A 25281-nucleotide genomic window follows, 5' to 3' on the forward strand; every position below is an offset into this window, starting at 1 on the left:
TCATACCGCTCAGGAAGGAGACGCGTTCTGTCTCCTAGAGATGAACGTACTTTGGTGCAAAAAGTGTAAATAAATCCGAGAACAACAGCAGAGGACCTTGTGAAGATGCTGGTGGAAACAGGTACAAATGTATCGATGTCCACGGTAAAACGAGTCCTATATCGACATGACCTGAAAGGCCACTCAGCAAGGAAGAAGCCACTGCTCCAAAACCACTATAAAAAAGCCAGACTACGGTTTGCAACTGCATATAGGGACAAAGATCATACTTTTTGGAGAAATGTCCTCTGGTCTGATGAAACAAAAATAGAACTGTTTGGCCATTACAACCATCGTTATGTTTGGAGGAAAAAGGGGGAGGCTTGCAAGCCGAAGAATACCATCCCAACCGTGAAGCACGGGGGTGGCAGCATCATGTTGTGGGGGTGCTTTGCTGCAGGAGGGACTGGTGCACTTCACACAATATATGGCATCATGAGGATGGAAAATTATGTGGATATATTGAAGCAACATCTCAAGACATCAGTCAGGAAGTTAAATCTTGGGTCGCAAAATGGGTCTTCCAAATGGACAATGACCCCAAGCATACTTCCAAACTTCTGACCCACTGGGAATGTGATGAAAGAAATAAAAGCTGAAATAAATCATTCTCTCTACTATTATTCTGACATTTCACATCCTTAAAAAAAAGCGGTGATCCTAACTGACCTAAGACAGGGAATTTGTACTAGGATTAAATGTCAGGAATTGTGAAAAACTGAGTTTAAATGTATTTGGCTAAGGTGTATGTAAACTTCCGACTTCAACTGTACGTCTGTGTGTCTTCAATTTAACATGTAACATTTAGCATCACTAAGTTAACATGTAACATTTAGCATCACTAAGTTAACATGTAACATTTAGCATCACTAAGTTAACATGTAACATTTAGCATCACTAAGTTAACATGTAACATTTAGGCATAGTTGATAGCAGTCAGTTTTACTGGACAAGTTAAGATGTGTGTAATTCCTGTGTAATTTACATAACATGTATTGACATTCAGCAGTCAGTAGTACTAACAGCTCAGTTATCATGTATTAACATCTAACAGTCAGTAATACTAACAGCTCAGTTATCATGTATTAACATCTAACAGCTCAGTTATCATGTATTAACATCTAACAGTCAGTTATCATGTATTAACATCTAACAGCTCAGTTATCATGTATTAACATCTAACAGCTCAGTTATCATGTATTAACATCTAACAGTCAGTTATCATGTATTAACATCTAACAGCTCAGTTATCATGTATTAACATCTAACAGTCAGTTATCATGTATTAACATCTAACAGTCAGTAATACTAACAGCTCAGTTATCATGTATTAACATCTAACAGCTCAGTTATCATGTATTAACATCTAACAGTCAGTAATCATGTATTAACATCTAACAGTCAGTTATCATGTATTAACATCTAACAGTCAGTTATCATGTATTAACATCTAACAGCTCAGTTATCATGTATTAACATCTAACAGTCAGTTATCATGTATTAACATCTAACAGTCAGTTATCATGTATTAACATCTAACAGTCAGTTATCATGTATTAACATCTAACAGTCAGTAGTACTAACAGCTCAGTTATCATACTAACAGTCAGTTATCATGTATTAACATCTAACAGCTCAGTTATCATGTATTAACATCTAACAGTCAGTAATACTAACAGCTCAGTTATCATGTATTAACATCTAACAGTCAGTAGTACTAACAGCTCAGTTATCATGTATTAACATCTAACAGCTCAGTTATCATGTATTAACATCTAACAGCTCAGTTATCATGTATTAACATCTAACAGTCAGTTATCATGTATTAACATCTAACAGTCAGTTATCATGTATTAACATCTAACATCTCAGTTATCATGTATTAACATCTAACAGCTCAGTTATCATGTATTAACATCTAACAGTCAGTAGTACTAACAGCTCAGTTATCATGTATTAACATCTAACAGTCAGTAATACTAACAGCTCAGTTATCATGTATTAACATCTAACAGTCAGTTATCATGTATTAACATCTAACAGTCAGTAATACTAACAGCTCAGTTATCATGTATTAACATCTAACAGTCAGTTATCATGTATTAACATCTAACAGTCAGTTATCATGTATTAACATCTAACAGCTCAGTTATCATGTATTAACATCTAACAGCTCAGTTATCATGTATTAACATCTAACAGCTCAGTTATCATGTATTAACATCTAACAGCTCAGTTATCATGTATTAACATCTAACAGTCAGTAGTACTAACAGCTCAGTTATCATGTATTAACATCTAACAGCTCAGTTATCATGTATTAACATCTAACAGCTCAGTTATCATGTATTAACATCTAACAGTCAGTAGTACTAACAGCTCAGTTATCATGTATTAACATCTAACAGTCAGTTATCATGTATTAACATCTAACAGTCAGTAATACTAACAGCTCAGTTATCATGTATTAACATCTAACAGTCAGTAATACTAACAGCTCAGTTATCATGTATTAACATCTAACAGCTCAGTTATCATGTATTAACATCTAACAGTCAGTTATCATGTATTAACATCTAACAGTCAGTAGTACTAACAGCTCAGTTATCATGTATTAACATCTAACAGCTCAGTTATCATGTATTAACATCTAACAGTCAGTTATCATGTATTAACATCTAACAGTCAGTTATCATGTATTAACATCTAACAGTCAGTAATACTAACAGCTCAGTTATCATGTATTAACATCTAACAGCTCAGTTATCATGTATTAACATCTAACAGTCAGTAATACTAACAGCTCAGTTATCATGTATTAACATCTAACAGTCAGTTATCATGTATTAACATCTAACAGTCAGTTATCATGTATTAACATCTAACAGCTCAGTAATACTAACAGCTCAGTTATCATGTATTAACATCTAACAGCTCAGTTATCATGTATTAACATCTAACAGTCAGTTATCATGTATTAACATCTAACAGCTCAGTTATCATGTATTAACATCTAACAGCTCAGTTATCATGTATTAACATCTAACAGTCAGTAATACTAACAGTCAGTTATCATGTATTAACATCTAACAGCTCAGTTATCATGTATTAACATCTAACAGTCAGTAATACTAACAGCTCAGTTATCATGTATTAACATCTAACAGCTCAGTTATCATGTATTAACATCTAACAGTCAGTTATCATGTATTAACATCTAACAGTCAGTTATCATGTATTAACATCTAACAGTCAGTAATACTAACAGCTCAGTTATCATGTATTAACATCTAACAGTCAGTAATACTAACAGCTCAGTTATCATGTATTAACATCTAACAGTCAGTTATCATGTATTAACATCTAACAGTCAGTTATCATGTATTAACATCTAACAGCTCAGTTATCATGTATTAACATCTAACAGTCAGTAATACTAACAGCTCAGTTATCATGTATTAACATCTAACAGTCAGTTATCATGTATTAACATCTAACAGTCAGTAATACTAACAGCTCAGTTATCATGTATTAACATCTAACAGTCAGTAATACTAACAGCTCAGTTATCATGTATTAACATCTAACAGTCAGTAATACTAACAGCTCAGTTATCATGTATTAACATCTAACAGCTCAGTAATACTAACAGCTCAGTTATCATGTATTAACATCTAACAGCTCAGTAATACTAACAGCTCAGTTATCATGTATTAACATCTAACAGTCAGTTATCATGTATTAACATCTAACAGTCAGTAATACTAACAGCTCAGTTATCATGTATTAACATCTAACAGTCAGTAGTACTAACAGCTCAGTTATCATGTATTAACATCTAACAGCTCAGTTATCATGTATTAACATCTAACAGTCAGTAATACTAACAGTCAGTTATCATGTATTAACATCTAACAGCTCAGTTATCATGTATTAACATCTAACAGTCAGTTATCATGTATTAACATCTAACAGCTCAGTTATCATGTATTAACATCTAACAGCTCAGTTATCATGTATTAACATCTAACAGCTCAGTTATCATGTATTAACATCTAACAGCTCAGTTATCATGTATTAACATCTAACAGTCAGTTATCATGTATTAACATCTAACAGCTCAGTTATCATGTGTTAACATCTAACAGCTCAGTTATCATGTATTAACATCTAACAGTCAGTAATACTAACAGCTCAGTTATCATGTATTAACATCTAACAGTCAGTTATCATGTATTAACATCTAACAGTCAGTAATACTAACAGCTCAGTTATCATGTATTAACATCTAACAGTCAGTAATACTAACAGCTCAGTTATCATGTATTAACATCTAACAGTCAGTAATACTAACAGCTCAGTTATCATGTATTAACATCTAACAGCTCAGTAATACTAACAGCTCAGTTATCATGTATTAACATCTAACAGCTCAGTAATACTAACAGCTCAGTTATCATGTATTAACATCTAACAGCTCAGTTATCATGTATTAACATCTAACAGTCAGTAATACTAACAGCTCAGTTATCATGTATTAACATCTAACAGTCAGTAATACTAACAGCTCAGTTATCATGTATTAACATCTAACAGCTCAGTTATCATGTATTAACATCTAACAGTCAGTAATACTAACAGTCAGTTATCATGTATTAACATCTAACAGCTCAGTTATCATGTATTAACATCTAACAGTCAGTTATCATGTATTAACATCTAACAGCTCAGTTATCATGTATTAACATCTAACAGCTCAGTTATCATGTATTAACATCTAACAGCTCAGTTATCATGTATTAACATCTAACAGCTCAGTTATCATGTATTAACATCTAACAGTCAGTTATCATGTATTAACATCTAACAGCTCAGTTATCATGTATTAACATCTAACAGTCAGTAATACTAACAGCTCAGTTATCATGTATTAACATCTAACTGTCAGTAGTACTAACTCAAGTGAACATGTTTGCTTTAATGCCAGGGTAATTTACGTAACGTGTATTAAACAGTACTAACTCAAGTCGTAATGCCTGTGTAACTTAATAGGAAGTGGTGAATGACGCAATGAGCAGAATCTACAGGCTTAAAGGCTGATTCCCTGATTAAGTTAAAAAAAATAGTCGGAGTTCAGTGTTTGTTATTATATTAGGTTCTATTCTGAAACTCTGGTTTGAAGATTACGATTTTCTGTAGCTATTTTTCTTACGTCTGCCAGTCTTTGGCATATTGTTAAATGGGCATAGATTTGTTAAACTTCTAAAAACGTGCTTGTCTGAAAAGCATCCTCCAACTCCATCCTGTGACGTTTGCATTTGTTGTCGTTAGCAGCATTTGCAAACGCCTGTATGCAACAAACCACAAGCGGGGCACTCGTTTTTTTACAGAACTGCAAATTAACTAAATAATTAATCTCATAGCAAAACATAACATAATGTTTTACTCTTAGAAAACATCATGCATACCGAGCTGGCACATAACGGCAACGTTAGACAGTTCGGCTTGTGTTCGCTAGTTTAGCTAGCTAGCATGCTATCCCTACCTGTCTGGTGTATCGGACTTCTTCCGAGCCGTTGAGAAGTGGGGTTCTCTCGCCGCCACCGGACTCGTCACCCCGGCTCGACCACGACACTTTCTTCGTGATATTGGCCATGCTTACTTGCGGTAGTTCTCCACTCTCTCAATCAGTGAGATTGTTTTTAATTTACAGTTGTGTCTGGTTAACTACCTCTCATTCTAGCTTCCTATGGGATGATCTCAATGAGTTCCTCCTCGCGTCCTCTCTCCTCGTCTCCTTCTGAAAACCCATTGGAGGAGAAATCCAGAGGTCCGGCCCCTCTGACCATCTCCTCCAATGGGTTTTGAAAAGGAGATAAGGAGAGATGAGTGAGGACGTGAAGAGGGAACAATTAAGATAATCCACATGACTAAAATCATAAGCGAACTCGTGATGGTTTCTACCGGTGGCACACAGGGCCAAACATAACAGTTGTTCGCATGGATTTCTGGGAAATATAGTTCTCTAACTGACAGCTGAGACCAAAAACAGAGAGGAAGACGCATTTTTGCCAATATTTTACAGCATAAGAGCCAGGCAATGATATCGATGTCATATTATGAAGAACTGATGGTTTACATGTTGGTGGTTAATTTTTGAATAATCTAGGTATTTGTGGCAGTCTTACAAATGGAAATTGAAATAGTTGAAGTAGCCTACAGAAAAAAAACTATGCTTTTCCCTCTCAAGTGAAATAATATACTGACAAAACCAGGCATAACAAAGACATACAAACAAATACAAACGAACTGAGTGAATCAATGTTTATAAGATAAAGGATCATTTGTCTCATGAATGATGACTGTTATATATCCAGTAGAGTGGAGAGCAGTTCCAACTGACATCATCTTGATTTATTAGCATGTTAATAACCGACATCAGATGTCAGTTGGTCAACTAGCCGCTGGTCTGCTGACTTTATAACAGAACAATCTGAACAATCTGCCTCTCTCTCTCTGTCTGTCTGTCTCTCTGTCTGTCCCTGTCTGTCCCTCTGTCTGCCTATGTATGTCTGTCTCTCTCTCTGTCTGTCTGTCTCTCTGTCTGCCTGTCTGTCTGTCCCTGTCTGTCCCTCTGTCTACCTATGTATGTCTGTCTCTCTGTCTGTCCCTCTGTCTGCCTCTGTATGTCTGTCTCTCTCTCTGTCTAAGTCTCTATCTGTCTATCTGTCTGTCTCTAAGTCTGTCTCTCTCTCTCTGTCTGTTGCTGGGTAACAATATACTGTATATATGATATGAAATAGTCTTTGTTTAGCCATATAACAACATTGCTTTAAGTAATAATTGATGGCTTTCATTCACATGCTCATTTTACAGTGTGTCAGTGGCACTGTTTAAGGTTAGAGAAGTGTTCCTCTTTCAATATAGGTCCACATTAAGTCCGAGGGGCAGTTCTGCCGGTCTTCATTCTCCCTGGTAGTTAATTGAATGATATTAAAACATTTAGACAGCTGAATCCCAAGTCAACCCCAAGGCTGGTTGTTGTTATTTGTTATTATTTATTTTAATTAACGCCCAATTAAGACCTAGACAACCAGGTGAGGGGAAATCAATTACCTTAATTTATCAATCAAGTACAGAGGAGTAAAAAACAGCCCACTCTGCCTTTAAGGACCACACTGTAGATCTAGGAGTGCCTATAGGGACGAGGGATGAGGGACGAGCGGTTAGGGTCAGTTTGGAATCAGACGTCTCAGCTACAGTGTTCCAGGCACTCGCAGGCTACCTGCTGCACCTCCCCATGAACTCCGTCAACGTCCCCCAACTCGAGCACCACCCCCCGGGGTACCCCCCTCCCCGTAGCCACCCCCGTCACCTCCCCAGGACTCAACACCCGGTCCCACACGGTGAACCCCGCCAGACGCCCCACGAACCCCTCGGTGGGATCAAACCCTCCCCCCTGGCTGTCCTGCTCTGCTCCCAGCACCACTAACCCCCCTCCCGGCACCTCGTAACCCTTCCTGAACCGTGACCCTGCGGAGGTCAGGCGCTGGTCGGTGTAGTGCCAGAATCGTCCCTGGATAGAGGACCAGAGGACACAGAGGTGGTGCCAGCGCCCGTCCAGCACAGAGTCCACAGGGAGCTCACGGTACGCAGGGTCTCCCACCACGAAGTCCAGGGTTTCTCGGCTGGGGGTGGAGGAAGAGGAGGAGGAGGAGTTGCGTCCGTATAGAACTAGTTTGTTGTCGTTGTCTTCCGTGGCGTAAGAGAGGAGCGTTCCTACGTACCCGACGTCGACGCGGAGCCACAGGCACACAGAGAGTTCTGGAAGAGCAGGGAAGCTCCGGGAGAAGGTGACGTAGTTCTCAGAGGAAGCTGACGGGAACAGGAGCATGGAGTCCACATTACAGACTGGAGGAGAGAAAAGAGACAGACAAGATAGTCAGTGAGTACTGGAACAAAAAACACTGGAACAAATCAGACCTGGATAACTCTAGTTTTAACTACTCGTTGTGGCATCAGACCTGGGATAACTTTAGTTTTAACTACTCGCTGTGGCATCAGACCTGGGATAACTCTAGTTTTAACTACTCGTTGTGGCATCAGACCTGGGATAACTCTAGTTTTAACTACTCGTTGTGGCATCAGACCTGGGATAACTCTAGTTTTAACTACGCGTTGTGGCATCAGACCTGGGATAACTCTAGTTGTAACTACTCGTTGTGGCATCAGACCTGGATAACTCTAGTTTTAACTACTCGTTGTGGCATCAGACCTGGATAACTCTAGTTTTAACTACTCGTTGTGGCATCAGACCTGGATAACTCTAGTTTTAACTACTCGTTGTGGCATCAGACCTGGGATAACTCTAGTTTTAACTACTCGTTGTGGCATCAGACCTGGCATAACTCTAGTTTTAACTACTCGTTGTGGCATCAGACCTGGGATAACTCTAGTTTTAACTACTCGTTGTGGCATCAGACCTGGATAACTCTAGTTTTAACTACTCGTTGTGGCATCAGACCTGGGATAACTCTAGTTTTAACTACTCGTTGTGTCATCAGACCTGGATAACTCTAGTTTTAACTACTCGTTGTGGCATCAGACCTGGGATAACTCTAGTTTTAACTACTCGTTGTGGCATCAGACCTGGATAACTCTAGTTTTAACTACTCGCTGTGGCATCAGACCTGGGATAACTCTAGTTTTAACTAAACGTTGTGGCATCAGACCTGGGATAACTCTAGTTTTAACTAAACGTTGTGGCATCAGACCTGGGATAACTCTAGTTTTAACTAAACGTTGTGGCATCAGACCTGGGATAACTCTAGTTTTAACTACTCGTTGTGGCATCAGACCTGGATAACTCTAGTTGTAACTACTCGTTGTGGCATCAGACCTGGGATAATCTAGTTTTAACTACTCGTTGTGGCATCAGACCTGGGATAATCTAGTTTTAACTACTCGTTGTGGCATCAGACCTGGGATAACTTTAGTTTTAACTACTCGTTGTGGCATCAGACCTGGATAACTCTAGTTTTAACTACTCGTTGTGGCATCAGACCTGGGATAACTCTAGTTTTAACTACTCGTTGTGGCATCAGACCTGGGATAACTCTAGTTTTAACTACTCGTTGTGGCATCAGACCTGGGATAACTCTAGTTTTAACTACTCGTTGTGGCATCAGACCTGGATAACTCTAGTTTTAACTACTCGTTGTGGCATCAGACCTGGATAACTCTAGTTTTAACTACTCGTTGTGGCATCAGACCTGGGATAACTCTAGTTTTAACTACTCGTTGTGTCATCAGACCTGGATAACTCTAGTTTTAACTACTCGTTGTGGCATCAGACCTGGATAACTCTAGTTTTAACTACTCGTTGTGGCATCAGACCTGGGATAACTCTAGTTTTAACTACTCGTTGTGGCATCAGACCTGGATAACTCTAGTTTTAACTACTCGTTGTGGCATCAGACCTGGGATAACTCTAGTTTTAACTACTCGTTGTGGCATCAGACCTGGGATAACTCTAGTTTTAACTACTCATTGTGGCATCAGACCTGGATAACTCTAGTTTTAACTACTCGTTGTGGCATCAGACCTGGGATAACTCTAGTTTTAACTACTTGTTGTGGCATCAGACCTGGGATAACTCTAGTTTTAACTACTCGTTGTGTCATCAGACCTGGATAACTCTAGTTTTAACTACTCGTTGTGGCATCAGACCTGGGATAACTCTAGTTTTAACTACTCGTTGTGGCATCAGACCTGGATAACTCTAGTTTTAACTACTCGTTGTGGCATCAGACCTGGGATAACTCTAGTTTTAACTACTCGTTGTGTCATCAGACCTGGATAACTCTAGTTTTAACTACTCGTTGTGGCATCAGACCTGGATAACTCTAGTTTTAACTACTCGTTGTGGCATCAGACCTGGGATAACTCTAGTTTTAACTACTCGTTGTGGCATCAGACCTGGATAACTCTAGTTTTAACTACTCGTTGTGGCATCAGACCTGGGATAACTCTAGTTTTAACTACTCGTTGTGGCATCAGACCTGGATAACTCTAGTTTTAACTACTCGTTGTGGCATCAGACCTGGGATAACTCTAGTTTTAACTACTCGTTGTGGCATCAGACCTGGATAACTCTAGTTTTAACTACTCGCTGTGGCATCAGACCTGGATAACTCTAGTTTTAACTACTCGTTGTGGCATCAGACCTGGGATAACTCTAGTTTTAACTACTCGTTGTGGCATCAGACCTGGATAACTCTAGTTTTAACTACTCGTTGTGTCATCAGACCTGGATAACTCTAGTTTTAACTACTCGTTGTGGCATCAGACCTGGATAACTCTAGTTTTAACTACTCGTTGTGTCATCAGACCTGGATAACTCTAGTTTTAACTACTCTTTGTGGCATCAGACCTGGGATAACTCTAGTCATAACTACTCGTTGTGGCATCAGACCTGGGATAACTCTAGTTTTAACTACTCGTTGTGTCATCAGACCTGGATAACTCTAGTTTTAACTACTCGTTGTGGCATCAGACCTGGATAACTCTAGTTTTAACTACTCGTTGTGGCATCAGACCTGGGATAACTCTAGTTTTAACTACTCGTTGTGGCATCAGACCTGGATAACTCTAGTTTTAACTACTCGTTGTGGCATCAGACCTGGGATAACTCTAGTTTTAACTACTCGTTGTGGCATCAGACCTGGGATAACTCTAGTTTTAACTACTCATTGTGGCATCAGACCTGGATAACTCTAGTTTTAACTACTCGTTGTGGCATCAGACCTGGGATAACTCTAGTTTTAACTACTTGTTGTGGCATCAGACCTGGGATAACTCTAGTTTTAACTACTCGTTGTGTCATCAGACCTGGATAACTCTAGTTTTAACTACTCGTTGTGGCATCAGACCTGGGATAACTCTAGTTTTAACTACTCGTTGTGGCATCAGACCTGGATAACTCTAGTTGTAACTACTCGTTGTGGCATCAGACCTGGGATAATCTAGTTTTAACTACTCGTTGTGGCATCAGACCTGGATAACTCTAGTTTTAACTACTCGTTGTGGCATCAGACCTGGATAACTCTAGTTTTAACTACTCGTTGTGGCATCAGACCTGGGATAACTCTAGTTTTAACTACTCGTTGTGGCATCAGACCTGGATAACTCTAGTTTTAACTACTCGTTGTGGCATCAGACCTGGGATAACTCTAGTTTTAACTACTCGTTGTGGCATCAGACCTGGATAACTTTAGTTTTAACTACTCGCTGTGGCATCAGACCTGGGATAACTCTAGTTTTAACTACTCGCTGTGGCATCAGACCTGGATAACTCTAGTTTTAACTACTCGCTGTGGCATCAGACCTGGATAACTCTAGTTTTAACTACTCGTTGTGGCATCAGACCTGGGATAACTCTAGTTTTAACTACTCGTTGTGGCATCAGACCTGGATAACTCTAGTTTTAACTACTCGTTGTGTCATCAGACCTGGATAACTCTAGTTTTAACTACTCGTTGTGGCATCAGACCTGGATAACTCTAGTTTTAACTACTCGTTGTGTCATCAGACCTGGATAACTCTAGTTTTAACTACTCGTTGTGGCATCAGACCTGGGATAACTCTAGTTTTAACTACTCGTTGTGGCATCAGACCTGGGATAACTCTAGTTTTAACTACTCGTTGTGTCATCAGACCTGGATAACTCTAGTTTTAACTACTCGTTGTGGCATCAGACCTGGATAACTCTAGTTTTAACTACTCGTTGTGGCATCAGACCTGGGATAACTCTAGTTTTAACTACTCGTTGTGGCATCAGACCTGGATAACTCTAGTTTTAACTACTCGTTGTGGCATCAGACCTGGGATAACTCTAGTTTTAACTACTCGTTGTGGCATCAGACCTGGATAACTCTAGTTTTAACTACTCGTTGTGGCATCAGACCTGGGATAACTCTAGTTTTAACTACTCGCTGTGGCATCAGACCTGGATAACTCTAGTTTTAACTACTCGCTGTGGCATCAGACCTGGATAACTCTAGTTTTAACTACTCGTTGTGGCATCAGACCTGGATAACTCTAGTTTTAACTACTCGTTGTGGCATCAGACCTGGATAACTCTAGTTTTAACTACTCGTTGTGGCATCAGACCTGGATAACTCTAGTTTTAACTACTCGTTGTGGCATCAGACCTGGATAACTCTAGTTTTAACTACTCGTTGTGGCATCAGACCTGGATAACTCTAGTTTTAACTACTCGTTGTGGCATCAGACCTGGATAACTCTAGTTTTAACTACTCGTTGTGGCATCAGACCTGGATAACTCTAGTTTTAACTACTCGTTGTGGCATCAGACCTGGGATAACTCTAGTTTTAACTACTCGCTGTGGCATCAGACCTGGATAACTCTAGTTTTAACTACTCGTTGTGGCATCAGACCTGGATAACTCTAGTCATAACTACTCGCTGTGGCATCAGACCTGGATGACTCTAGTTTTAACTACTCGTTGTGGCATCAGACCTGGATGACTCTAGTTTTAACTACTCGTTGTGGCATCAGACCTGGATGACTCTAGTTTTAACTACTCGTTGTGGCATCAGACCTGGCATAACTCTAGTTTTAACTACTCGTTGTGGCATCAGACCTGGGATAACTCATTTTCAGAGGGAACAATTGGACTAAAACTATTTGAATACACATCCCAAAAAAATGACAATTTTTTAAAACTTTTTAATACAGATCCCCAAAAATGGCTACTTTTTTAAACTATTTGAATACAGATCCCAAAAAAATGACACATTTTTTAAACTTTTTAATACAGATCCCAAAAACAGACTACTTTGTAAAACTATTTCAATACAGATCTCAAAACAGACGACTTTGTAAAACTATTTGAAAACAGATCCCCACTGGGGTTATTATTTGACCCTGCTGGTCATCTATGAACGTTTGAACATCTTGAAGAACAATCTGGCCTTAATGGCCATGTACTCTTATACTCTCCACCCGGCACAGCCAGAAGAGGACTGGCCACCCCTCAGAGCCTGGTTCCTCTCTAGGTTTCTTCCTAGGTTCTGGTTTTTCTAGGGAGTTTTTCCTAGCCACCGTGCTTCTACATCTGCATTGCTTGCTGTTTGGGGTTTTCGGCAGGGTTTCTGTACAGCACTTTGTGACATCTGCTGATGTAAAAAGGGTTTTATAAATACATTTGATATCCTCCTACCTCCTGCTGTTACGACTATCCCCTCATATCTTCCTACCTCCTGCTGTTACGACTATCTGTTACGAATCCCGCCGAGGATGGTGCCTCTTCCCGTTCGGGCGGCGGTCGTCGTCTCCGGTCTACTAGCTGCCACCGATCCCCTTTTCTGCTTCATTTAGTTTTGTCTGATTTGTTGCACCTGTTTTGTGTTTAGGTTTATTGTGGGCTATTTAAACCCAGTTGGCCCGCCGGCTTTTGTGCGGGCTTGTTTTTCTGTTTGTGGTGTTCGTTATTTCTTGTGGTGTCTGTTCCAAGTAGATTTTGTCCTGTTTGTTTTGGACTGTTTCTTGACGCGCCCTCGTATGTGTGGCGTAGCCGTCTCGCTGTATCTCTTTGGAATATTAAATCCACTTGCTTTTGAACTACCCTGCTCTCTGCGCCTGACTCCTTCATCACCACTCTTGGAACTGTGACACTATCCCCTCATATCCTCCTACCTCCTGCTCTTACGACTATCCCCTCATATCTTCCTACCTCCTGCTCTTACGACTATCCCCTCATATCCTCCTGCTCATATCCCCAGATCTATTTCTCTCTTTCTATCTCATTCCCTCTCCTTCCCTCTCTCTCTCTCCCTCCTCCTCACATCCACAGGTCAGGACAATGTAGTAAAAGCAGACAGTAAATCATGAAGCCTGAAGTCTACTGTATCCCAGGGTGGTGGTCCCTACAGGACTGGCTGGATAGGGGATCTGGCCTGAGAACAGGACTGTCAGTGTAACAGCTTTATTCTCAGTCATGTTTTATAGGTCAAACACGCCATGATGACAAACGGCTAAAAGCAGAGTGGGACCATCTAATCCCAGTCTTGGACTGTTTCTGTATTCAACAACAGCAAACGAGGAGGCTATAGGAAAACACACTGGTACCCAGGCTATAGGAAGGCTATAGAAACAGACTGGTACCCAGGCTATAGGAAGGAAACAGACTGGTACCCAGGCTATAGGAAGGCTATAGAAACAGACTTGTACCCAGGCTATAGGAAGGCTATAGAAACAGACTTGTACCCAGGCTATAGGAAGGCTATAGGAACACACTGGTACCCAGGCTATAGGAACACACTGGTACCCAGGCTATAGGAAGGCTATAGAAACAGACTGGTACTCAGACTATAGGAAGGCTATAGAAACAGACTTGTACCCAGGCTATAGGAAGGAAACAGACTGGTAGCCAGGATATATGAAGGCTATAGAAACAGACTGGTACCCAGGCTATATGAAGGCTATAGAAACAGACTGGTACCCAGGCTATAGGAAGGAAACAGACTGGTACCCAGGCTATAGGAAGGAAACAGACTGGTACCCAGGCTATAGGAAGGAAACAGACTGGTAGCCAGGCTATATGAAGGCTATAGAAACAGACTTGTACCCAGGCTATAGGAAAACACACTGGTACCCAGGCTATAGGAAGGCTATAGAAACAGACTGGTACCCAGGCTATAGGAAGGAAACAGACTGGTACCCAGGCTATAGGAAGGAAACAGACTGGTGCCCAGGCTATAGGAAAGTTGAAGAGAACTTAATCTGTCAGTCATTTATCAACGTGTCAACCACAAACTGACTGCTGTTATAACCAGCTGACTGATCAATGTGTAGAGATGAATCTGAATGTCTTGGCCAAGGCAGCGTGTATCACTTTCTAGACTTACAGAATATAGTGTTTCTCTAACTGGGTTTATATATCTCAGGTTATTCAACGTGAACAATAGAGTTATATGGATTCTTCAGATGTGAACAGAACTCTTAACTCTCAGATGGTCCAAACTCACTGAGACTATATCCTGTTTCCTGCATCTATCAACACTTAACTCTCTCTCTCTCTCTCTCTCTCTCTCTCTCTCTCTCTCTCTCTCTCTCTCTCTCTCCCTCTCTCCCTCTCTCCCTCTCCCTCCCTCTCTCTCTCTCTCTCTCTCTCTCTCTCTCTCTCTCTCTCTCTCTCTCTCTCTCTCTCTCTCCCCTTCTCTCCCCTTCTCTCCACTGTCTGTTTATCTATTTAGAGAGTAGAGGACTCTGTAGTCCCAAGATGGGAAACACACAACAATGCCTTTAACAGAGAGTAGAGGACCTTGAAGTCCCAAGATGTGTACCTAGTTTGGTATTAGGCAAATTTAATGGTTCAACTCCCCTTCCCCTCCAGATTGAATGGAAACACACAACAATTCCTTTAACAGATGAGTGCGTGTTAGTGTGTGTGTGTGTGTGTGTCTTTCTGGTCTCTCGTGGCTCAGCAGATGTGTGTGTGTGTGTGTGTGTGTGTGTGTGTGTGTGTGTGTGTGTGTGTGTGTGTGTGTGTGTGTGTGTGTGTGTGTGTGTGTGTGTGTGTGTGTGTGTGTGTGTGTGTGTGTGTATGTGTGTGTCTTTCTGGTCTCTCGTGGCTCAGCAGATGTTGTTTAAGGATATAAAACACATACAGTACATTATGAAAGTATTCAGACCCCCTTTACTTTGTCCACATTTTGTTACGTTACGGCCTTATTCTAAAATGGATTCAATTCATTATTTTCCTCATCAATATACACACAATACCCCATAATGACAAAGCGAAAACAGGTTTTTAGAAATGTTTGCAAATCTATAAAAAATTTAAAACTGAAATACCTTATTTAAATAAGTGTCACGGATCCCTCCGGAACTGTCATTAAGCACACCTGCTCCCTATTCCCAGTGATTAGTAATTGTATAGTGTGCCCTTTATTCACCACGGTCTTGTCCATTATTATTACAATGTCTGTTGGTCGTGTGAGTACCTGTGCTGTGTTGGTTTGGCTTTCGTGCCACTTGTGTTGTATCACAGATAATTACGGGTCTCGTCCCGTGTTGTATCATTGTGTGTGTGTATGTTACGGGTCTCGTTCCGTGTTGTATCATTGTGTGTATGTTACGGGTCTCGTCCTGTGTTGTATCATTGTGTGTATGTTACGGGTCTCGTCCCGTGTTGTATCATTGTGTGTGTGTATGTTACGGGTCTCGTCCCGTGTTGTATCATTGTGTGTATGTTACGGGTCTCGTCCTGTGTTGTATCATTGTGTGTATGTTACGGGTCTCGTCCCGTGTTGTATCATTGTGTGTGTGTATGTTACGGGTCTCGTCCTGTGTTGTATCATTGTGTGTGTATGTTACGGGTCTCGTCCTGTGTTGTATCATTGTGTGTGTATGTTACGGGTCTCGTCCCGTGTTGTATCATTGTGTGTGTGTGTTACGGGTCTAGTCCTGTGTTGTATCATTGTGTGTGTATGTTACGGGTCTCGTCCCGTGTTGTATCATTGTGTGTGTGTGTGTTACGGGTCTCGTCCTGTGTTGTATCATTGTGTGTGTATGTTACGGTTCTCGTCCCGTGTTGTATCATTGTGTGTGTATGTGTTACGGGTCTCGTTCTGTGTTGTATCATTGTGTGTGTGTATGTTACGGGTCTCGTCCTGTGTTGTATCATTGTGTGTGTATGTTACGGGTCTCGTCCTGTGTTGTATCATTGTGTGTGTATGTTACGGGTCTCGTCCTGTGTTGTATCATTGTGTGTGTATGTTACGGGTCTCGTCCTGTGTTGTATCATTGTGTGTGTATGTTACGGGTCTAGTCCTGTGTTGTATCATTGTGTGTGTATGTTACGGGTCTCGTCCTGTGTTGTATCATTGTGTGTGTATGTTACGGGTCTCGTCCTGTGTTGTATCATTGTGTGTGTATGTTACGGGTCTCGTCCCGTGTTGTATCATTGTGTGTGTATGTTACGGGTCTCGTCCCGTGTTGTATCATTGTGTGTGTATGTTACGGGTCTAGTCCTGTGTTGTATCATTGTGTGTGTATGTTACGGGTCTAGTCCTGTGTTGTAACATTGTGTGTGTATGTTACGGGTCTAGTCCTGTGTTGTAACATTGTGTGTGTATGTTACGGGTCTAGTCCTGTGTTGTAACATTGTGTGTGTATGTTACGGGTCTCGTCCTGTGTTGTAACATTGTGTGTGTATGTTACGGGTCTTGTCCTGTGTTGTATCATTGTGTGTGTATGTTACGGGTCTTGTCCTGTGTTGTAACATTGTGTGTGTATGTTACGGGTCTCATCCTGTGTTGTATCATTGTGTGTGTATGTTACGGGTCTCGTCCCGTGTTGTATCATTGTGTGCTTGTATGTTACGGGTCTCGTCCTGTGTTGTAACATTGTGTGTGTATGTTACGGGTCTCATCCTGTGTTGTATCATTGTGTGTGTATGTTACGGGTCTCGTCCCGTGTTGTATCATTGTGTGTGTGTATGTTACGGGTCTCGTCCTGTGTTGTATCATTGTGTGTGTGTATGTTACGGGTCTTGTCCTGTGTTGTATCATTGTGTGTGTGTATGTTATGGGTCATGTCATGTGTATTTATTAGAGGTACTCCTCTCTCTTTTGTTTGGGTTTCTACCCTGTGTTTTGTATAGTGTTTGTTTGGTCTTCGTCCCGTGCCTTTACATGTAATTTGGGTATCATAAAAAAACTATTACACGTTCCTGCGCCTGTCTCCCATTCCATCATACCAGCGTGACAATAAGTATTCAGACCCTTTGCTATGAGACTTGAAATTGAGCTCAGGTGCATCCTGTTTCCATTGATCATCCTTGAGATGTTTCTACAACTTGATTGGAGTCCACCTGTGGTAAATTCTATTGAATGGACATGATTTGGAAAGGCACACACCTGTCTATATTAGATCCCACAGCTGACAGTGCATGTCAGAGCAAAAACCAAGCCATGAGGTCGAAGTAATTGTCTGTAAAGCTCCGAGACAGGATTGTGTTGAGGCACAGATCTGGGGAATATTTCTGCAGCATTAAAGGTCCCCAAAAACACGGTGGCCTCCATCATTATTAAATGGAAGAAATTTGGAACCACCAAGACTCTTCCTAGAGCTGGCCGCCTGGCCAAACTGAGCAATCGGGGGAGAAGGGCCTTGGTCCAGGGAGGTGACCAAGAACCTGAAGGTTACTCTGACAGAGCTTTAGAGTTCCTCTGTTGAGATGGGAGAACCTTCCAGAAGGACAACCATCTCTGCAGCACTCCACCAATCAGGCCTTTATGGTAGAGTGGCCAGACGGAAGCCACTCCTCAGTAAAAGGCACATGACAACCCACTAGGAGTTTGCCTAAAGGACTCTCAGACCATGAGAAACAAGATTCTCTGGTCTGATGAAACCAAGATTGAACGCTTTGGCCTGAATGCCAAGAGTCAGGTGTGGAGGAAACCTGGCACCATCCTTACAGTGAAGCATGGTGGTGGCAGCATCATGCTGTGGGGATGTTTTTCAGAGGCAGGGACTGGGAGACTAGTCAGGATTGAGGGAAAGATGAACGGAGCAAAGTACACAGAAATCCATGATGAAAACCTGCTCCAGGGCACTCAGGACCGCAGACTGGGGCGAAGGTTCAACTTCCAACAGGACAATGACCCTAAGCACAGAGCCAATACAATGCAGGAGTGGCTTCGGGACAAGTCTCTGAATGTCCTTGAGTGGCCCAGCCAGAGCCCGGACTTGAACCCGATCAAACATCTCTGGAGAGACCTGAAAATAGCTATGCAGCGAAGCAACGCTCCCCATCCAACCTGACAGATCTTGAAAGGATCTGCAGAGAAGAATGGGAGAAACTCTCCAAATATAGGTGTGCCAAACTTGTAGCATCATACCCAAGAAGACTCGAGGCTGTAATCGCTGTCAAAGGTGCTTCAACAAAGTACTGAGTTAAGGGTCTGAATACTTATTTAAATGTGATATTTCCATTTTTTGTTTGCAAAGATGTCTAACTAGTCTATGGGATGCTATGTAATGTCACACCACATTACACCTCTCTATGGGATACTATGTAATGTCACACCACATTACACCTCATTATGGGATACTATGTGATGTCACACCACATTACACCTCATTAAGGGATACTATGTAATGTCACACCACATTACACCTCTCTATGGGATACTATGTGATGTCACACCACATTACACCTCATTATGGGATACTATGTGATGTCACACCACATTACATCTCATTATGGGATACTATGTGATGTCACACCACATTACACCTCATTACGGGATACTATGTGATGTCACACCACATTACACCTCTCTATGGGATACTATGTAATGTCACACCACATTACACCTCTCTATGGGATACTATGTGATGTCACACCACATTACACCTCTCTATGGAATACTATGTGATGTCACAGCACATTACACCTCTCTATTTTACAGTTCTTTAATTGGCATGACATCACTGGATGCTGTGTTGTGTTGCTGACAGAGGGTTTCCAGAAATCACAGTTTGAAGATTCCTGGAACCACAATGGAACCAGCAGGACACCTGGAATCTTTCAACCAGAAATGATGGAAAACCTGGGAATTATGGTAAAGTTCCTGGAGTTTTGCTCTCCTGTTATTGCCACCTGACAGAGGTTGATCTGAAGTTACTTACTGGTGGCTTCTCTCCTGGGGATGTGCTGCAGAGGGATCTTATGTCTCACTGGAAGCTGGAGAAGGTTCTGGATTTGTGATTCCTCTCCTTTCATCTCCTCCTCTTCCTCCTCTCCCTCCCTCCTCTCGGTCCGCTCTTCCTCTCCCCTCCTCCTCTCTGTCCGCTCTTCCTCTCCCCTCCTCCTCTCTGTCTGCTCTTCCTCTCCCCTCCTCCTCTCTGTCCGCTCTTCCTCTCCCCTCCTCCTCTCTGTCCCCTCTTCCTCTCCCCTCCTCCTCTCTGTCTGCTCTTCCTCTCCCCTCCTCCTCTCTGTCCGCTTCACTTCACTCCTCCTCCACACCTCGTCCCCCCTCCTCCTCTCCATCTCTCCCTCCTCTCTCGTCTCCTCCACAGACTGTGGTTTTGGCCCCTGTTGAGGATGACCAGGCCGGGGGCTTTCCTGTCCTCTCTCCCCCAGTCTCTTCCTCTCCTTCTGGGACTGAGAAGGAGGCTGTGTGGGGTGGGGAAGTGGAGGCTGTAGTCTTGTCCTCATCCTCATCCTGTCTTTGGTGTGTTTTGGCTGGGAATGGGGTTGGGGTTTGGGTTGGGGATGGGGATGGGGTTTGGGCTGGGGTTGGAGATGGGGCTGAGAGTAGGGCTGAGGCTGGGGCTGGTAATATGTCTGGGTGTGTCCGGGCTGGGTCTGGGGCTGGTAATATGTCTGGGTGTGTCCGGGCTGGGTCTGGGTGTCCTGTCTTGGGCTCTGTCCTCTGGAGGCCTGGGTCCTCCGTGGGGGTGCTGTGTCCTGGGGGGTGAGGTTGGAGGTGAGGGGGTCTCCTGTCCTCTCTGATCCCCAGGAAGAGACTACATTCCCCTGTAAAAGCTCCCCCAGCCTCCCTTCCAGCCGGCTCATCCGGAGATCCTTCTTCCTCAGGGACTCCTGGAGACCTCTCAGCCCGACCAGAAGCTCCTCTCGCTGGGCCTCCAGGGAGTCGAGACGCTCCTCCTGGCTGTGGAGCTCTAGGGTGAGGCTGGAGAGAGACTCTCCCTGCTCCTGACTCAGTCTCTGGGTCTGCCTGCTGCCCTGTGGAGAGGAGAGGAGAGGAGAGGAGAGGAGAGGAGAGGAGAGGAGAGGAGAGGAGAGGAGAGGAGAGGAGAGGAGAGGAGAGGAGAGGAGAGGAGAGGAGAGGAGAGGAGAGTTATAGCAGAACAGATTCTAGCCACCACATTTGGCTAATTGTCATTATATTATTCACTACAGGGAAGAGTGAGACATTTTTAATTGGGCAGGGTCATCCAAACTCGATCCTGGGAACCTCATTGGGTGCACGTTTTGGTTTTTGCCCTAGCACTACACAAATAACCAAATAACCAAATAACAAACTTTGAATCAGCCAGGACTGTAGCCAGGGCTGTAGCCAGGACTGTAGCCAGGACTGTAGCCAGGGCTGTAGCCAGGACTGTAGCCAGGACTGTAGCCAGGACTGTAGCCATGCCTCAGTGTTTCCCAACCTGTCCCTGTCTGTTGTTGCTTAGAGTACCTGTCCCTGTCTGTTGTTGCTTAGAGTACCTGTCCCTGTCTGTTGTTGCTTAGAGTACCTGTCCCTGTCTGTTGTTGCTTAGAGTACCTGTCCCTGTCTGTTGTTGCTTAGAGTACCTGTCCTTGTCTGTTGCTTAGAGTACCTGTCCCTGTCTGTTGTTTGGAGTACCTGTCCTTGTCTGTTGCTTAGAATACCTGTCCCTGTCTGTTGCTGAGAGTACCTGTCCCTGTCTGTTGTTGCTTAGAGTACCTGTCCCTGTCTGTTGCTTAGAATACCTGTCCCTGTCTGTTGCTGAGAGTACCTGTCCCTGTCTGTTGTTGCTTAGAGTACCTGTCCCTGTCTGTTGCTTAGAATACCTGTCCCTGTCTGTTGTTTAGAATACCTGTCCCTGTCTGTTGTTGATTAGAGTGCCTGTCCTTGTCTGTTGTTGCTTATAATACCTGTCCCTGTCAGTTGTTGCTTAGAGTACCTGTCGTTGTCTGTTGTTGCTTAGAATACCTGTCCCTGTCTGTTGTTGCTGAGAGTACCTGTCCCTGTCTGTTGCTTAGAATACCTGTCCCTGTCTGTTGCTGAGAGTACCTGTCCCTGTCTGTTGTTGTTTAGAGTACCTGTCCCTGTCTGTTGCTTAGAATACCTGTCCCTGTCTGTTGTTGCTGAGAGTACCTGTCCCTGTCTGTTGTTTAGAATACCTGTCCCTGGCTGTTGTTGCTGAGAGTACCTGTCCCTGTCTGTTGTTGCTTAGAGTACCTGTCCCTGTCTGTTGCTGCTGAGAGTACCTGTCCCTGTCTGTTGTTTTGAATACCTGTCCCTGTCTGTTGTTGATTAGAGTACCTGTCCTTGTCTGTTGTTGCTTATAATACCTGTCCCTGTCAGTTGTTGCTTACAATACCTGTCCCTGTCAGTTGTTGCTTAGAGTACCTGTCGTTGTCTGTTGTTGCTTATAATACCTGTCCCTGTCTGTTGTTGCTTAGAGTACCTGTCCCTGTCTGTTGTTTTGAATACCTGTCCCTGTCTGTTGCTTAGAATACCTGTCCCTGTCTGTTGTTGATTAGAGTACCTGTCCTTGTCTGTTGTTGCTTATAATACCTGTTCCTGTCTGTTGCTTAGAATACCTGTCCCTGTCAGTTGTTGCTTAGAGTACCTGTCGTTGTCTGTTGTTGCTTATAATACCTGTCCCTGTCTGTTGTTGCTTAGAGTACCTGTCCCTGTCTGTTGTTGCTGAGAGTACCTGTCCCTGTCTGTTGTGGCTTGGAGTACCTGTCCCTGCCTGTTGTTGCTTAGAATATACCTGTCCCTGTCTGTTGTTGCTTGGAGTACCTGTCCCTGTCTGTTTTTGCTTGGAGTACCTGTCCCTGTCTGTTGTTGTTTAGAGTACCTGTCCTTGTCTGTGTCTCTCTCTCAGTCCTCTCTCCAGCGAGGCCAATCTTCCCTCCATCCTCTTGTTCTTCTTCTGTAGTTTACTGCTCCAGTCTTTCAGGCCGTCCAGCTCCTGTTTTTTTGGTAAGATATTTTATTTGTTTCCCCCCACAAAAACAAAACAGGAAGGAAACAAGATAAAACAATGACAGGGCACAAATTATTAACGAAATATAACCATAACAATCATTTTAACTTAATAATATAACATAAATATACATACGTATTTATATATTTTAATATAAAACATAAGATAATATATAACATACATGTAAATATAACATAATATTACAATAATAATAATATAACTAAAATGATATAACCAGTAACCTGTGTGGTGGTGTCTCTGAGTTGTGTGAGTTCCTGGGTAAGGTTTCTGTGTTGGTCAGACAGGGTCTGAACTCTGACCTCTAGGGTGGTCGACACATTAGACATATGGGACAGAAGGTCTAACCGGCTCAGGGTCTGTTCCTGGAATCGACGGAACTGAGAAACAAACACACAACATCATCTCAAGTTCTTACACACACACTATATATACAGCAGTATGTGGAAACCAATTCAAATTAGTGGATTCGGCTACTTCAGCTTCACCCGTTGCTGACATTGAGCACACCGCCATGCAATCTCCATAGACAAACATTGGCAGTAGAATGACCTTACTGAAGAGCTGTGAATTCCAAGGTGGCACCGTCACAGGATGCCACCTTTCCAGCAAGTCAGTTCGTCAAATTTCTGTCCTGCTAGAGCTTCCCCGGTCAACTTTAAGTGCTGTTATTGTGAAGTGGAAAAGTCTAGGAGCAACAAAGGCACAGCCGCGATGTGGTAGGCCACACAAGCTCAGAGAACTGGACCGCCGAGTGCTGAAGAGCGTAAAAATCGTTTGTCATTGGTTTTAACACTCACTACCGAGTTCCAAACTACCTCTGGAAGCAACATCGGCACAATAACTGTTCGTCGGGAGCTTCATGAAATGGGTTTCCATGGCCGAGCAGCGTCACACAAGCCTAAGATCACCATGTGCCAAGCGTCGGCTGGAGTGGTGTAAAGCTCACCGCCATTGGACTCTGGAGCAGTGGAAACGTGTTCTCTGGAGTGACGAATCACGCTTCACCATCTGGCAGTCGACGGATGAATCTGGGTTTGGCGGATGCCAGGAGAACACTACTTGCCCCAGTGCATAGTGCCAACTGTAAAGTTTGGTGGAGGAGGAATAATGGTCTGGGGCTGTTTTTCATGGTTCGGGCCCCTTAGTTCTAGTGAAGATAAATCTTAACTCTACAGCATAAAATTATATTCTAGGCGATTCTGTGCTTCCAACTTTGTGGCAACAGTTTGGGGAAGGCCCTTTCCTGTTTCAGCATGACAAAGCCGCCGTGCACAAAGCAAGGTCCATACATAAATGGTTTGTCGAGATCGGTGCGGAAGAACATGACTGGCCTGCACAGAGCCCTGACCTCAACCCCATCAAACACCTTTGGGATGAATTGGAATACAGACTGCAAGCCAGGCCTAATCACCCAACATCAGTGCACGACCTCCCTAATTCTCTTGTTGCTGAAAGGAAGCAAGTCCCCGCAGAAATGTTCCAACATCTAGTGGAAAGCCTTCCCAGAAGAGTGGAGGCTGTTATAGCAGCAAAGGGGGGACCAACTCCATATTTATGCCAATGATTTTGGAATGAGATGTTGGACGACCAGGTGTCCACATACTTTTGGTCATGTAGTGTATCCTACTTATGGATAATAAAGTTCAAATGTTTGAATTTTCTTGTAATAAAACGATAACATATCAAGGGTGACACACACATGAACAGACTTATACAGAAACACACACACACAGACACACTCACACAGACACACACACAAAACCATACACACTGACCTGATCGTCAAGTCGTCTGAGTCTCTGGTAGATGGGCTTCCTGAGCTCAGCAGCACCCTGTCCCCTACAGGCCTGAAGCTGGAGGACAACCAGGAGAACCAGGGCCAGGACCCTCCGTCCGGCTCTGAGGCTGGTCATAGTGCAGCGTGGCTGGTTTAAGGCAGGGCCGGGGTCTGGGAGTCTAGAGGTGCGGAGGTTGTTAGCTCTGAGAGCTACCGAGGCTAACTAATAGAGGTAAAGGAGAGAGAAGAGGGATGGGGCAGTGCAGGGATGGGAAGCCCCCTCACACACACACACGAACGCACCACACTGACACACACAGACACACACATCTGTTTTTTTCCCACAATGCATCACTGGCAGGGAAGCAGAGTCAGAACATGATGACTTTACCAGAGACCTCTCTCTCACACACACACACACGCACGCACGCACGCACACACACACGCACACACACACACACACACACACACATACACACACACATACACACAAACAAAAAACACACGCATGAATACAAATACCATTAACAAATACGTGAAAGTGAAATAAACTCAAAAACACAAAAGTATTAAGTAATAAAAATATTAAATTTAAAAAATATAGGTCAGATTGTCTCTTTTTGCTGTGTAGTCAGGTGGCTGTAGTTGTATAGATATATATTAGTCAGGTGGCTGTAGTTGTATAGATATATATTAGTCA

General features: G+C 42.8%; 2 protein-coding genes across 2 annotated transcripts in view; both read right to left on the bottom strand.

Annotated features, from left to right (window-relative positions):
• Positions 1-5781, bottom strand: part of LOC120041667 (H(+)/Cl(-) exchange transporter 7-like) — a gene marked incomplete at its 3' end in the record, with an annotated part of 47501 nt that extends 41720 nt beyond the window's left edge. The window contains exon 1 of the mRNA XM_038986532.1: positions 5585-5781. Coding sequence (XP_038842460.1) covers positions 5585-5695 — 111 coding nt within the window. The remainder of the gene's footprint in view (positions 1-5584) is intronic.
• Positions 5782-7291: 1510 nt separating this feature from the next.
• Positions 7292-24717, bottom strand: LOC120041647 (pentraxin-4-like). The gene is made up of 4 exons (XM_038986513.1): positions 24580-24717; positions 23026-23181; positions 20087-20822; positions 7292-7950 (listed from the first exon to the last, which is right to left on the bottom strand). The coding sequence occupies exons 1-4, from the start codon at positions 24715-24717 to the stop codon at positions 7292-7294; spliced, it is 1689 nt and encodes a 562-aa protein (XP_038842441.1).
• Between the last annotated feature and the right edge of the window lie 564 nt (positions 24718-25281).

Source organism: Salvelinus namaycush, unplaced genomic scaffold (assembly GCF_016432855.1).
Source record: "Salvelinus namaycush isolate Seneca unplaced genomic scaffold, SaNama_1.0 Scaffold5, whole genome shotgun sequence".
In the NCBI taxonomy this organism is placed as follows: domain Eukaryota; kingdom Metazoa; phylum Chordata; class Actinopteri; order Salmoniformes; family Salmonidae; genus Salvelinus; species Salvelinus namaycush.

Excerpts from the sequence above, each read along its gene's own strand:
- LOC120041647 (XM_038986513.1), bottom strand. The coding sequence starts at position 24,717 with ATGACCAGCCTCAGAGCCGGACGGAGGGTCCTGGCCCTGGTTCTCCTG. Across the intron at positions 20,823-23,025 it reads TCAGAGACACCACCACACAG|GGCAGCAGGCAGACCCAGAG; the intron begins GTTACTGGTTAT and ends TCCTCTCCACAG. Across the intron at positions 7,951-20,086 it reads GGACGAGGTGTGGAGGAGGA|TCTGTAATGTGGACTCCATG; the intron begins GTGAAGTGAAGC and ends TCTCTCCTCCAG.